Raw genomic sequence first — 16,675 nt, forward strand, 5'->3', positions numbered from 1 at the left:
CCTCAGATTACATATACCCTGATATACTCCTCACAGATTACATATATCCTGATGTACTCCTCACAGATTACATATATCCTGATGTACTCCTCACAGATTACATATACCCTGATGTACTCCTCACATATTACATATACCCTGATGTACTCCTCACATATTACATATACCCTGATGTACTCCTCACAGATTACATATATCCTGATGTACTCCTCACAGATTACATATACCCTGATGTACTCCTCACAGATTACATATACCCTGATGTACTCCTCACATATTACATATACCCTGATGTACTCCGCACATTTTACATATACCCTGATGTACTCCTCACATTTTACATATACCCTGATGTACTCCTCACAGATTACATATATCCTGATGTACTCCTCACATATTACATATACCCTGATGTACTCTTCACAGATTACATATATCCTGATGTACTCTTCACAGATTACATATATCCTGATGTACTCCTCACATATTACATATACCCTGATGTACTCCTCACAGATTACATATACCCTGATGTACTCCTCAGATTACATATACCCTGATATACTCCTCACAGATTACATATATCCTGATGTACTCCTCACATTTTACATATACCCTGATGTACTCCTCACATATTACATATACCCTTATGTACTCCTCACATATTACATATACCCTGATGTACTCTTCACAGATTACATATATCCTGATGTACTCCTCACATATTACATATACCCTGATATACTCCTCACATATTACATATACCCTGATGTACTCCTCAGATTACATATATCCTGATGTACTCCTCACATATTACATATACCCTGATGTACTCCTCACAGATTACATATACCCTGATGTACTCCTCAGATTACATATACCCTGATATACTCCTCACAGATTACATATATCCTGATGTACTCCTCACATTTTACATATACCCTGATGTACTCTTCACATATTACATATACCCTGATGTACTCCTCACAGATTACATATACCCTGATGTACTCCTCACAGATTACATATATCCTGATGTACTCCTCACATATTACATATACCCTGATGTACTCTTCACAGATTACATATATCCTGATGTACTCCTCACATATTACATATACCCTGATGTACTCCTCACAGATTACATATACCCTGATGTACTCCTCATCTTACATATACCCTGATATACTCCTCACAGATTACATATATCCTGATGTACTCCTCACAGATTACATATATCCTGATATACTCCTACATATTACATATACCCTGATGTACTCTTCACTGTGTAATAAAAATGGTTGCAATTCCTAAACGTTTCACAGGATATTTTTGTTCAACCCCTTGAATTAAACATGAAAGTCTACAGTTCAATTGCATCTCAGTTGTTTCATTTCAAATCCAATGTGGTGGCATGTAGAGCCCAAATTATGAGGATTGTGTCACTGGCCAAATAATTCTGGACCTAACTGTATGTCATCTGGGCCAAGGTAAAATCAGTTCTTCTCATTTGTCCATCTAAAAGGATCAGAAAACATGGTTGCAGACTTCCTCAGATGGAAACATCCAGATTTGAGTATCTGAGGATCTAGTATATGCCCATGCACAGCCACTTCTCCAATAATTCTCCGCCATGATGCAGCAGTCGACTCATCAGGCAGGTCAGGGGACCCCTATTTTCCACATAGGTGCGGGTACCACCTCCATCTACCAGCAATTTATGGCACATCCTGCGTTGGAAATACTCCTTTATTCTGCTCTATTCGCACATTGCAGCTTCCTGCTTCCCTATGATTATGAGGCGTGATGGCACCATGTCTTGTCTCCAAGGCAGCCAATCTTCACCATGTGATGTGACATCATTGCTTTGTAAACAGAGACAGACAGACAACCCTTTCTAGGTACATTGATGAAACCTAATTCAACAAACACGGAGAATAAAACAAGCACTTTATTAAAAAAAATTAAATTCTAACAACACGTTACACATAAGGTTTAGTGTCAGATGGGAGATCATTGCGGCTGTGTCAGAATAGGAACGGTAGTTCATGTAAAAACCTGCTCTGTGGATGGTAACACAACTACAAAGTTTTTTCAAGTGTAAGGTAAAACGCTAATGTCGTTTTGGGCTTACTCACAATCATCATACCCTTCACAAGTACACGTGTACGGAGCCTGCAGTGTCTCCGACTTCAGTCACGTAAGGACACCCCATGTAATCTTTTTTTCTTTACATATTTTGACATGTGCATCAATATTTAATGTTCATTCATACAGTATAAAAAGATTTAAAAAAATACCTCACAGATATGCCACTTCCTTCTATGGCTCAATTACCTGGTTCTGCCCCTTTATAAGGCCTCATTCACACTGTATTTTGGCTACCATTTGGCATCAGTATTTGTAAGCCAAAACTGGGGACGGAACTTAAGCAGAGAAAAGTATAATGGAAAGATTTGCATGTCTTCCATGCTTTGGACCTAGTACTAGTTATGCCTTACAAATACTGATGCAAAATACTGACCAAAATATGCAAATGTAAATGAGGCTTTACGGTTTAGTAGTCTCTTATATGGGAGATTTTGTTTCCTACTCTTTCATGGGGAGCATGCAAAACTAGTTTTCACCCCCCCCCCCCCAGCATCTTGCTAACATTTAGAACTAGGCATTCACTTGGCCATTCAAGAATCCTCCATTTCTTTTTTTTTTGGCCAGTCCTTGGTGGGTTTACTTGTATTGCCATGATCCAATGCCTACTTTAAAGGGTAACTAAATGTTCAACAAACTTCTGACATGTCATAAGTTTTGATTGGGGGGTCCGAGCACTTAGACCCCCACCAATCGCTAAAATGAAGTGGCAGAAGCGCTCGTGTGAGCGCTCAGCCGCTGCATTTCTGTTCCTCTTTTTCCGGAAAACAATGTATCTGAGTACGGGCTCAATAGAAAGTCTATGAGCTCGTACTCCGATACATCAGCTTTCCGGAAAAAGCCAAACAGAAACGAAGCAGCTGAGCGATCACACGAGCACTTCTGCCGCTTCGTTTTAAAGATTGGTAGGGGTCTCCATGCTCGGACCCCCACCAATAAAAACTTATGACATGTCATTATGACATGTTATAGGATAAGTATCTGCATTTGACCGGATACGTGGTTCAACAGTGTTCACTAAGCTCGATCTGCGAGGCGCTTACAATCTCATCCGCATCAAGCCTGGCGATGAATGGAAGATGGCCTTTAACACCAGGAATGGCCATTACGAGTACTTAGTCATGCCCTTCGGCCTGAGTAATGCACCCGCAGTGTTCCAGAGTTTAATAAATAAGATTTTCTGTGACATGCTGTACCACTTCATTGTCCTTTATCTGGACGACATCTTGATCTTTTCCCGTTCACTTTCGGATCACCGCAACCACGTTTGCCATGTCCTAACCCAACTGAGAGACAATCCGCTTTATTGTAAACTGGAGAAGTGTCTCTTCGAGCAATCCTCTGTTCCATTTCTGGGATACATTTAGTCGGGCACCAGACTCAAGATGGATCCAGTCAAGGTAGAGGCTATTCAAGACTGGCCGCAACCCAGTAGGCTAAAGGCCGTTCAGAGGTTGGCCAACTATTACCGGCGATTTATTCAGGGATTCTCCTCCTTGATAGCCCCGATTGCAGCCCTCACCCTTAAGTCGGCCGATCCCAAACTGTGGACTCCAGAGGCCAATCAAGGATTAAATCAGTTGACAGCAGAGTTCCTCTCTGCTCCAATCCTCAACCAGCCTGATTCGTCTCTTCCCTTCTTCCTGGAAGTGGATGCCTCCTCCTTCGCTGTGGGAGGTGTTCTGTCCCAACGGCAGGTCTCGGAAAGAATGCACTCCTGTGGGTTCTTTTCCAGAAGTTTCTCTCCCACGGAGAAGAATTATGGGATCGGGAACAAAGAACTCCTAGCCATCAAGCTTGTTTTAGAGGAATGGAGGCACCTACTGGAAGGAGCCTCACATCCTGTTACGAATTATACCGATCATAAGCATCTCCTGTACCTACACTCTAATCGACATCTGAACCCTCGTCAAGCCAGATGGTCGTGGTTATTCTCACAGTTCAATCTACCCATCACTTATTGCGCAGGTTCCAAGAACGTCAATGGATGTACATTATGAGCCAGAGTTTATAGTTGACCCCAAAAGGATTGTCCTGGCAGCTACATCAGTGATGCTGCCAAATCCTCCTCCTGGTAAAGCCATGGTGCCTTCTAAGCCCAGACTTTTCTCTTGGGCCCGCAGTTCCCAATTCATGACGCCTAACTATAGGACAGCCCATATATGCCTCTCTCTGAGCACCAACAGGTGCCAGAGTATCAGGTCATTTCTACCTAGCTCCAGCATTGTACTATACCTGATCTAACTTCCTGTGTTACGACTCTGCTTGTATCTCTGACCTCTGCATCTGTGCCTGTGATCCTGACCACGCTATTATATCCTGATCATGAGCTGCATCTGTGGTAACATCTGCACGATTCAAGGCTACTTCTTTTAAGGCACCCAATTTGCAGATTCCCCGCAGAGAAGTCCAAACAGCCTTGCGTCGGTCCCTGATGAAAACCGGGGGGTCTGTTAGTATCGACGCCTCGGTGCTTTTAAGCGCCACTAAAAGCTGACAAAATGGAATCCCATCCTCCCAGCCAGGTTCGTGGCACTCTGCCAATGTAGAATTCATAGTGGATTCTAGGATGAGGAGCTGCCCAGGTCCTGATACGGTTTAGCAGTCCCAAACCATAACAAGTTGTATGTTATTTCGTTATTTTTCTGGTGAAATGCAGTCTATAATTTATGCCAAACATGTCTTCTGATACAGGGGACAAATACATTTTTGATTCTTCTTTCCATAGCAGACAGTTGCATGCTTTTTTCCAAGGGGTTCATGAGCAAACTTCACTCTTTCCCTGATGTTTTTTTCTGGATAGCTAAGGTTTTCTTTTGGCACACCCACATGTAGTTTTCTTTAAAGAAATTATGGGGTTCTCAGTAACTTATTTCAGCATCTTGTGTTCTGCTCTCAGGCTGATCTTACGGAGACAGACTGGCCTGGACCAATTGGCAGTTGTCTGAAATCTCCACATGTAGATGGTTTTCTGGACAGTGGAATGATTGACATCTAATATTTTGGCCATCTTCCCGTTCCTGAATTATAGACATCCATAACCTTTCTGAAGGCCTCAGAGCATTCTGGCATGGTGATACCACACATTTCAATAACAAAGGGCAAACCAAATGTCAAAGGTTTAAATGAGACACATTCCTCCTAGATCCTCTCTAAGGCTGTAATCACACTTGCAGCTTTTTTAGCCAAATCCAAGAGTGTATTAAAAAGACATGTAAAATATAAATGAAGGAATGAGTCAAACTCCAGGTCACAAATAGCAGTGTTTCAGAAATGTCTGCTGCTGTCCCATTTATTTGAATGGGGCTTTCTAGTATCCATGTGCATGCTGCAGAAACAACCCTGTATGGAATGGTTTTCAGTTTCACAAATTTCTGCTACAAATCTTTCCCAGAAGTGAATCTTACCTGAGGGTAAGAACAAATGAAATCGCCAGCCGCAACATTACTTACATAAGTGACGAATGTGTACACGATGTAGCAGGTAAATACTGTGGTATTACCAGAAAAATCATGTATCCATTCGCCACCGCATATGTGCGTGATTTCGTGCTCCACACCTGATTCTAATTGTAGGTGTTTAAGGTAGTGATAATACACTTCTGATATTTACAAAAAAAATAAAAAATCTTTTGCATTTTTTTTTTCTAACTGCAAAGTTAATTTGTTAGTGTTTTTTTGTTCAATTCCATCACCTATATCTTGTTATACTGTTTTAATGAAAGTCAAATATAAAAATGTCCATTTATTTTAAAAACAAAAACTCACATTGTCCTTACTGTCACTCTGGATTCTCCTGAACATCAAAACGACTTTTCCACTGTGTGACTTCTCTGATGAGCCCCAAGTTTGCCTATACTATTAAAACATTTCCCACATTCTGAACATGAACATGGCTTTTCCCCATGTGACTTCTCTCATGTTTAACAAGACGTGATTCATCTATAAAACATTTCCTGCATTCTGAACATGAATACGGTTTCTCTCCTGTGTGAATTCTCTCATGAATAACAAGACTTGATTTATCTGTATAACATTTCCCACATTCTGAACATGAATAAGGCTTCTCTCCTGTGTGAGTTCTCTGATGATCCCTAAGTTTGTCTTTAGTAGCAAAACATTTTCCACATTCTGAACATGAATGTGGCTTCTCTCCTGTGTGAATTCTTCCATGTCTAACAAGACTTGAACTATCTTTAAAACATTTCCCACATTCTGAACATGAATATGGCTTCTCTCCTGTGTGAATTCTCACATGTTTAGCAAGACTTGATTTTTGTGTAAAACATTTCCCACATTCTGAACATGAGTATGGCTTCTCCCCTGTGTGAATTCTCTCATGTCTAACAAGATCTGATATTTGTGAAAAACATTTCTCACATAGTGAACATGTAAAACAAGATGTGATTTATCTGTAAAAATTTTCCCACATTCTGAGCATGAATACAGCTTACCTCCCGCGTTAATTCTTCTGTTTGTAAAATGACGAGAACATTTTGTGAACGGTTTACAACATTGAAACCTTTTACCCACTCTTTGACCTGTACTTGTTGCAACTATCTGTGGTTGGTCAGGAGAAGATTCCTCATGATTAGTGGAATTATGTAACAGATCTGTACTTTGAAGTCCTGGCTGTACATTAAGGGTAATGAGGTTTTCTCCTGAAGACTGCTGCATGATCTCTTCATCTTCTACTTTATAATTAATCGATAACATGAAGTTTCCCTCAGAATTCGTACTGGGAATTTCTGTAAGGATTAAAAATGTATTGTGTGATTTTGTTACAAAACACAAAAGTTGACACAAAGTTGACACATGTATGACGTTCATATTAGGCTGGAAACACACATGCATTCTTTTGAGCCAAAGCCAGAAGTGGATCAAGCAGGAGGGAGAAGTTTAAGCAAAGACCTTTGAATCAATACCTGGCTTCAGTTAAAAAAACCTGCCTCAAAAGCTATATGTGTTGTGATGATGCATTTTGTGTGGTTTATTGTGAGCCCTCAGGGATGCATTTTGTAATCAGGTACCACAGGTCGCGCAGCCATAAGACATAAAGTGTCCTCATTGTCCAGTCCCCACAGGGGATCATCAGGAGGCACCACCATCACTCAGCTAGTGTGCAGAGCAGCAAACCAAGCAGATCCAATTACCTCCCCCACCTGTGTTCTCATCCTTGCTGTGGCAGACAATAGTTGGACAATACACATAATACGGTAGTACAAAAGACCACAACTCACATACAGACAGTAGAAATACAAACTAAAGTCATTATAACAAATGATGGTGACTAGAAACTGCCAAGATGTTCCTCCCCCTGAGGGGTATATAAGGGCTTGACGTGGGGAAGAGAGGGATCTCCTGGATGTAGACTTTAATGAGAGCTGAAGCTGATGCCAGCGCTCTGAGGAGTTTCCTGTATTTACCTGATTTTGTGGACTGTGTGCTGTCCCTGCGTGAAGGGCGACCTGGTCTGTCAGCATTGGATACAATAAATCCTGTTGGAGTTGCCCTGTCTTCACTGGCTCTGTTGATCGTATATTAACCTAACGAACCCCATGACAACTGGTGTCAGAAGCGGGATCAACAGAGCGCAGCCCCATGGAGAACCACCCAGCGAATGAGTTCCGTAACTGGACCGTCCTTAGTCTCCAAGAACGAGCCCGAGAACTTGGACTGAACTACCAGTGACTATCTAAAAAGCCATTAATTGATCTACTGGTGAGTGCTAGCCAGATCACCTCCTCCCAGGTGGCTAATGGACATGCTCCAGAGACAGGGGCTCTTACCACTAAGAGCCAATGGTTGGTGTGGTAAGAGGAGGAAATGGCAGATCTGGGACCAGTCGTTACTCCGGAGTAATAGTTGGAAGCTGCTCGCATGGCAAAAAACAGAGACAAGCTGCAATGGAGGCTGAAAGAGGCTAGAATATTACCTGGGGTGAGAACCAGAGAATCCAGGAACCTTTACGGGTCACCCAGAAGTACTTCAAGACATTTTATGAGGTAACTGGGGATGTGGAAGGGTTTTTCTAGGACTTTGAACATCAGAGCGCCCTGCTGGATGTACCCACCTCTGATTGGATGCGTTTTTTAGTGGGGCTCCTTGAAGGTGGAGCCGCAGAAGCATACCGGACCCTAGACGCACAGTGGAACCGGGACTAAAACATTGTGAAACAAACTATTTTGTATTACTATGTAGTCATGCCAGACTCACATCGGGCCCAATTCTGAGACCTTCCCTGTACTACTGGAGGATCTTTTAGGATGTATGCCCATAAAATGTCCCAGGCGTGTCGGAGATGGCTGGAAGTGGATTCACTGTGGAAGATATTCTGCATGGGTTCCAGTTTTAAGCCAAGTGCCCCCAGGAAATACGGAAATGGTTCCGGGAATGGGAGCCATCAACATTGAATAGAGCTGCAGCCCTGGCTGATGAGGCACTAACCATCAAACCTCAGTGGAGGAGTCTGCTGGACAATAAACCTCAGCCGAACCCAGCCCCCCGGGCACCTCCTGTCATATATGCCCCTCAACCCATCCGCAGGCCGATGACAACCAGGCCAAACAATCCGGGGACCCCACAATTCTGACCACGATATGGAAGGTTCTCAGAAAGTAAATGTTATAGGTGGGGTCAGCCGGGCCCTTTACAGTCCAGGTGCCCCTCAAGAAATCGAAGGGAGCTCCGATCTTTTCCCCCTCGCCCTCGGCATCTTGTGCACTCCATCCTGCCTGAGGAAGAGTTACCACCACCCCCACCAGAGTGGACTGCTGAACCCTGCACCATGGAGACACCCTCTGGCATGTATAGCATTCAACCCCTTACGCAAAGTTACCCAGAGCAAAGGCAGCGCCATCTGCAGGATGACACTGGGGCATTCCTGACCATTGCTGACCCCCGTGTTGTTCGGCCAGAGGCAATCGATCAAGGCCCAGGAATACCCATCGAACTTGTAGGGTGTACTCGCAAATATATCCAGAAGGCTGCTGTACATTTGAATTATGGTTACGGGGAAAGACTCTGGATTGGTGTTATGGGGGGACTCCTTGTGGATGTTCTCCTTGGGAATGACATTGGGGAATTACAGTGCCATTTTGTGGGAGCCGTCACCCGACACCAAGCTGCCCAAGCACAGAGAGTTTCGGAATTGACTGTGGAGCAGCCTCCAGGACCCCCAACCGAACTGGTAAGAGCTGCATCAACTGATTCTACATTGGGGGACTTTTGGGACCGAGAAGAGTTTAGGCAAGAAATAGAAGATGATCCGACCTTGGCAGCTATTAAACTAAGGGCAGAAACTGGGCAGGAGGGAAAGAATGGGGATAGGATCACCAGAGATAAGGGATTGTATTATCGTTTAGTAGAGGCCCGGGGTGGGATTATCCCTGAAGTGACTACCAAGCAACTCATTGTCCCTCAAAAGTATAGGCTGCAACTACTCCAACTGGCTCATGACATCCCCTTATTTAGACATAAAGGTAGGAAACGGACAGAGAAAAGACTCACCCACAACTTTTACTGGCCTGGCATTTCGCAATCGATAGTTCAATACTGCCGTACCTGTGATTTGTGCCAATGGATGCGACATCCAGGCGCCCGTCACAAGGTACCCATGCAACCCCTGCCAATCATTGAGGAGCCATTTCAGCTTTTAGCTGTAGATATAATAGGAACTCTAGTGCACCCCAGCAGAACAGGGAAACAGTATATCCTGACGGTGATGGATTATGCCACCGGTATCCTGAGGCCGTGGCTCTGTCCAGCATTACAGCCATAAAGGTAGCAGAGGCTCTTGTTACCGTCTTCACCCGAGTAGGATTTCCCAGTGAAATACTATCAGATCAAGGGATCCAGTTCACGTCAGACTTGGTCCAGTTCCTGCGGCGTCCGAGCCATTCGCACCACCCCATACCACCCCGAACCAATGGACTGTGTGACCATTTTAATGGAACCCTAAAAATTTGCTACGTGCCTTTGCAGACACTGAACGGGACTGGGAGCAATACCTGCCACATCTCCTGTTTGCCTACCCAAGAGTCAACCGGATTTTCCCCTTTCGAACTGCTCTATGGTCGAAGGGTCCGTGGGGTCCTCACCCTTCTAAAGGAATACTGGGAGGGAGATATCACCGACACTGGAGTACCTGTCATTCCTTATGTTCTGGAATTTCGAGAACGCCTTACCCGACTAGTGACCTTGGCTAAAGAACGCCTGCAAGGGGCCCAGTATAGCCAGAAGACCTGGTATGATCGGAAAGCAAGGACCCGTGAATTTATTGAAGGGCAACAAGTGCTCATGATTATCGCTGCCCCTGCCAACAAGCTTCAAGCAACATGGGATGGCCCTTACCGAGTTATCCGAAAATGTAATGACACTAATTACGTCATTGCCATGAACCCTAGTGGCCGGCGACAAGAGACTGTCCACATCAACATGCTGAAAGATTACCACGACCGGTCCCTACCTGTTTTGGCCATTTGCTATCCCCCTAGTGATAAGGAAGGAGACAACTCCCTCCCGGACTTTCTACATCTGGCTCGAGCTGGGGGTACTCTGGACCAAGTGCCCCTGGGACCCCATCTGTTGAATATCCAAAAGGGTGATATTCTCGGCTTGCTGGGACCGAGGGCTTCCGTGTTTTCCTCAGCGCCGGACGGACAACACTCACTAACCACCACGTGGAAACTCCAGGACAACGCCCGATCCAGCAGGCCCGCTACCGAGTTCCTGAGGCCGTTCGGGACATGATCAAGAATGAACTGGCGGACATGAAACAACTTGGGATTATTAGGCCATCTTAGAGCCCCTGGGCCTCCCCTCTGATACTGGTTCCCAAAAAGGATGGCACAACGCGATTCTGCGTAGATTACCGGAGCCTAAATGATGCCACCAAATGTGACGAGTACCCTATGCCCCAGATTGATGATCTGTTGGATCGGCTGGCCAGTGTTTAATTTGTAACTACATAAGACTTGAGCAAGGGGTACTGGCAGATACCCCTAAAAGAGGACACCCGGAAGCGATCTGCATTTATTACCCCCTTTGGACTCTTGAGTTCCTGGGAATGCCCTTTGGGATGAAAAATGCCCCAGCAACCTTCCAAAGATCGGTAGACCGGCTGTTAGAACAATGTCAGGACTTTGCCTGTGCATACTTGGATGATATTGCCATTTTCAGCACATCATGGGAGGAACATCTTAAACACTTAGGCATAGTGTTAGACCATGTTCTTGCAGCAGGACTGACAATTCGCCCTGATAAATGCCAGTTGGGTATGGCTGAGGTGCAATATCTGGGGCACAGAGTAGGAGGGGGAACCTAAGACCTGAGCCTGCCAAGGTGGAAGCCATTAGCAACTGGCCTACCTCTAAAAATAAGAAACAAGTACTGGCCTTTTTGAGGACCGCCAGTTACTACCGAAAATGAGTTTCCGATTTCAGTTCCCTGGCAATGCCCCTAAATGACCTGACCCGCAAAAACATGCCTAGTATGGTGAAGTGGACACCTGCCTGTGAGGAAGCCTTTATAGCATTAAAGACGGCTCTCACCACTGCCCCTGTCTTGGCCGCACCAGACTACAAGCACAGGTTCCTTGTGCAGACAGATGCATCCACCTACGGTATTGGAGCAGTTCTTAGCCAGATAAACGCGGCTGGGCTTGAACATCCAGTTGCTTTCATCAGTCGTAAACTACTAGATCGGGAAGTTGCCTGTGCCACTATTGAAAGACAGTGCCCTGCCATCGTATGGGCTCTCAAAATTACAGCCATACCTTTATGACAGAGACTTTACAATTGTAACGGATCACAATCCCCTCACATGGCTGAACCGAGGGTCAGGGGACAATGGACGATTACTGCGGTGGAGCCTGTCCTTACAACCTTACAGCTTCTCCATCCAATACAAACGGGGAAGCCAACACCAAAATGCTGATGGACTGTCCCTACAAGAAGAGCCATAGACCGCCCCCCCCCCCCCCCCGTGCTGATCGAGGAACCCGGCAACTGTTGGGAATTATTTTGCGGTCGTACAATGAACTATCAAAAGTAGATCAGTGTGCACTACGAAAAAAACACCCCGATCACCTAATTATATATATACATACGTATATATATATATATATATATATATATATACATATATATATACAAACGAGGAAATAGACGCAGCACTCCAAAAGTAGTTGCAAAGATAGTGGTTTATTCACCCATGTACAGAAATAGCTACGTTTCAGTCCTCTCAGCAGGACCTTTGTCAAGCTTGACAAAGGTCCTGCTGAGAGGACTGAAACGTAGCTATTTCTGTACATGGGTGAATAAACCACTATATTTGCAACTACTTTTGGAGTGCTGCGTCTATTTCCTCGTTTGTGTATCCAATTCAGGACCGTGTGGATGACAGTCAAGAAGTGCAACTTTTTTCTACCTAATATATATATATATATATATATATATATATATATATATACATATATATTATATAATAGATTAAGGTTAGGATTTGGGGCTGTAATAGCAGTACTAGCTGTAAGGCTAGATCAGGGCTTTATTAGGGTTAGGGCTTTATTTTATTTTTACGTCTGTTATAAAAAACAAAAACGAAACAAGCAAAACAAAAAAAAAGAAAAAAAAAAGTTTTAAGCTGGGTACCCACAGGGGCGGATACGCTACGTAAAAATCACGCAGCGTGTCCAACCTAGAACCCGCAGTATATTTAGTCCCAAAATCGCACTACATTGTGGTGCAGTTTTTCTAACGGAATATTCGCTGCGGAAAAAAGCCGTTCATACTTACACCCTCCCTCCTCTGATGTCCGCTCCAGCCTCCCTGGATGACATTGCAAGAACTGTGATGCTGCAGCCTGTGATTGGCTGCAGGGGTCATATGGGACGCAACGTCATCCCAGGAGGAAGGAGGGCATTTTGGGTAAGTATGTTTTTTTTTTCCGGAAGTGCGATCTTTACGATTACGCCGCAAAACTTGGCTTTCTGTTGCGGGTTTTGAATCCTCATTGAATTGAATGTGAATACTCGCAATGGAAAATCAACAATAACTCAGAATAATTTGACATGCTGCGGAATTAAATTCTGCACCGCAGGTAAATTTATTGACGTTTACACTGCAGGTTTTTTTCCGCAGCGTGGGCATGAGATTTGGTAAATCTCACCTACTTTGCTGCTACTGAAAATGCTGCGGAATTTCCGCTACGTGTAGGAACTCGGCCTTAGTGTTATTCTTAGGCTTACTTTAGGTTATATTAGGACGTATAGAGCTTGTGTATGTACCCACACATAATGTCTCAGAGAATGTACCGTGCGGAGCAAGCCTCACTATGCTTCGACAGTTCTGAGAGACCGACACCGCTTCAGAAGCGGAACCTTTTTCCGACAGTGGCGATTCCAATTCTACCACTGGACCCCATAGCCCTATGGTGGTAGATACAGCCGTCGCTGTCGAGGTGTCAAGTGCAGGGCTGAGTGTTGCAGTCCCTCCTGCAATGTGGGATCCCGCACTATAGTTTTCTCCCCAAGTACCCCAAATGGAAGCGACTCCAGGAATTAATGTCGATGTTGCAAATATTACAGCCTATGATTTTTTTTATTTATACGTATGTGATACAGTCCTACAATTAATTGTCCAGCAGACTAATCTTTATGCTATTTAATTTGTTCTGCAAAAGTCTGCATCTATTTACTTAAGAATGTGGAATGGCACAAGTGTCCCAGAAATTAAAATATTTTTAGGCATTACTCTCAATTTGGGTTTGGTTAAAAAAACAAAAACATCTGTCCGGTCCTACTGGACTTCTAGTGCTGTCCACGCTATCCCTGTATTTGTAGCAGTGATGTCCAGAAACCGCTATGAAGCCCTAATGCGGTTCATGTATTTTACCAATAATTCCCAAGTCCCCCCAAGAAGTGACCCAGGCTGTGATTGGCTTAATAAATTAATGCCATTAATCGCCCTTCTAAGGGATTTATCTGTAGATGAATCACTTATGAGCTTTAAAGGCCGTATTTCTTTTTGTCAATTCATCCCCTCCAAACGAGCCAGATATGGGGTAAAAATGAAACAAATTTATTGGGGGTGTAGATCTTTCAGACCAGGTGCTTCAACCTTACCCGGTGAAGAAAAAATATGCCTAGTACAAAAAGGTGCCAATCTCCTTAATTCAGATTACTACGTATAACAGTTTTGTTCTTTTTAAAAAGGCCTAAGTAACGCTCACTTTTTTTCAGTACCAGGAGCAGGAGTTTTGATTCCACTATACCTGCGAGTCTGAATATGTGCGCAGACTTTCAGAGCGCCACTTTTTACACCCCGTCCCTTTCACCGAGACCCAAAAATATCTCCAAAAAAGGTGCCGGGTATGTAGTAAGCAGGGAAGGAGTAGGGATACCCGCTTTTACTCCCCATGTGTCTATCAAAACCAGGCCTTTGAAACTACCCCTCTTTCAAAACCTATCACACATATTACAATTACTAATATTAACACAAAAAAAAAAAAGGGGGTGTGGGTCTTTTTAGGGAGTCGATTTATTTATATTTTCTTTTTAGTTTGTGGGATTTCCAAGTAGGGAGGATTTCTTTTGGGAAAGGTCATAGAGCATATTTTTTCAGACCTTGAAACAAATTTTACTCTTTATGATTTTATTTATTTGTGGGTGATCAAGTCCTGGAATTACATTTTCCAGTACAAAATCCCACTGCTATCAATGGACCCCCAATGTCCCTGAACTAAATTTTTTGGGGGGAATTACATTATTAACCCCTTAAGGACGCATTTTTGAAATCTGACATATTTCACTTTATGTGGTAATAACGTCGGAATGCTTAAACCTATCCAAGCGATTCTGAGATTGTTTTCTCGTGACACATTGGGCTTTATGTTAGTGGCAAAATTTGGACGATATATTCAGTGTTTATTGGTGAAAAATTGCAAAATTTAGAGAAAATTTATAAAAAATAGCATTTTTCAAAATATAAATGCATCTGCTTGTAAAACAGACAGTTATACCACCCAAAATAGTTACTAGTTCACATTTCCCATATGTCTACTTTAGATTGGCATAGTTTTTTGAACATTCTTTTATTTTTCTTGGACGTTACAAGGCTTAGAACATAAACAGCAATTTCTCATATTTTTAAGAAAATTTCAAAAGCCCTTTTTTAAGGTACCTGTTCAGTTCCGAAGTGGCTTTGAGAGGCCTATGTATTAGAAACCCCCATAAAACACCCCATTTTGAAAACTAGACTCATCAAAGTATTCAAAACAGCATTTAGAAAGTTTATTTAACCCTTCAGGCATTTCACAGAAATTCAAGAAAAGTAGAGGTGAAATTTGCAAATTAAATTTTTCTTGCTGAATTTCAATTGTATAAAAAAAAATTCTGTAATACAGAAGGTTTTACCAGAAAAACAATACTAAATATGTTTTTGCCAGATTCTGCAGTTTTTAGAAATGTCCCACATGTGTCTCTAGTGCGCTCGTGGACTGAAACACAAGCCCCAGAAGCAAAGAAGCGCCTAGTGCATTTTGAGGCCTCTTTTTTATTAGAATATATTTTAGGCAGCATGCCAGGTTTGAAGAGGTGTTGAGGTGCCAAAACAGTAGGAATCCCCAAAAAGTGACCCCATTTCGGAAACTAAACCCCTCAAGGAATTCATTTATGGTTGTTGTTACCATTTTGACCCCACAGTTTTTACACAGCACGTATTTGAATTGGGCTATGAAATTAAAAAAATGTAATTTTTTCCAATAAGATGTCATTTTTTATCAAAATTTCTTATTTTCACAGGGAACAAAATACCCCATTTTGTTGCCCAATTTGTCCTGAGTGCAGCAATACCCCATTTGTGGTGATAAACTGCCGTTTGGGCCCATGGGTGGCCTTAGAAGGGAAGGAGCGCTGTGTGTTCTTTGGAGTGCAGATTTTGTTGGATTGGTTTTCGGGTGCCATGTCGCTTTTGCAGAGCCCCAGAGGTATCAAAGCAATGAAAACCCACCAGAAGTGACCCCATTTTGGAAACTACACCCCTCAAGGAATTAATTGATGGGTATTGTGACCATTAAGACCCCATAGTTTCTTCACAGAACTTATTTGAATTGGGCTGGGAATTTAAAAAAAATATATATTTTCCAATAATATGTAGTTTTAGCTAAAAATTTCTTATTTTCACAAGAAATAAAACACTCCATTTTGTTGCCCAATTTGTCCTGAGTGCAGCAATACCCCATTTGTGGTGCTAAACTGCCGTTTGGGCCCATAGGGGGGCTTAGAAGGAAAGGAGCACTATTTGTTCTTTGGAGTCCAGATTTTGCTGGATTGGTTTTCGGGTGCCATGTCGCATTTGCAGAGCCCCAGAGATATCAAAGCAATGAAAACCCACCAGAAGTGACCCCATTTCGGAAACTACACCCCTCAAGGAATTAATTTATGGTTGTTGTTACCATTTTGACCCCACAGTTTTTACACAGCACGTATTTGAATTGGGCTGTGAAATGAAAAAAAAATAAATTTTTTC

At 43.1% G+C, this 16,675-nt stretch overlaps 1 protein-coding gene across 1 annotated transcript in view; it reads right to left on the reverse strand.

The window, feature by feature from the left end:
- Positions 1-5,847: 5,847 nt before the first annotated feature.
- The window catches only part of LOC142671139 (uncharacterized), a gene marked incomplete at its 5' end in the record, with an annotated part of 46,978 nt that continues 36,150 nt past the window's right edge, over positions 5,848-16,675 (reverse strand). Inside the window, one exon of the mRNA XM_075847156.1 lies at positions 5,848-6,895. Within this exon, the coding sequence (XP_075703271.1) occupies positions 6,399-6,895 (497 nt within the window). The remainder of the gene's footprint in view (positions 6,896-16,675) is intronic.

The sequence above is a fragment of the Rhinoderma darwinii genome (genome assembly GCF_050947455.1).
Source record: "Rhinoderma darwinii isolate aRhiDar2 chromosome 1 unlocalized genomic scaffold, aRhiDar2.hap1 SUPER_1_unloc_27, whole genome shotgun sequence".
NCBI classification, from domain to species: Eukaryota; Metazoa; Chordata; class Amphibia; order Anura; family Rhinodermatidae; genus Rhinoderma; species Rhinoderma darwinii.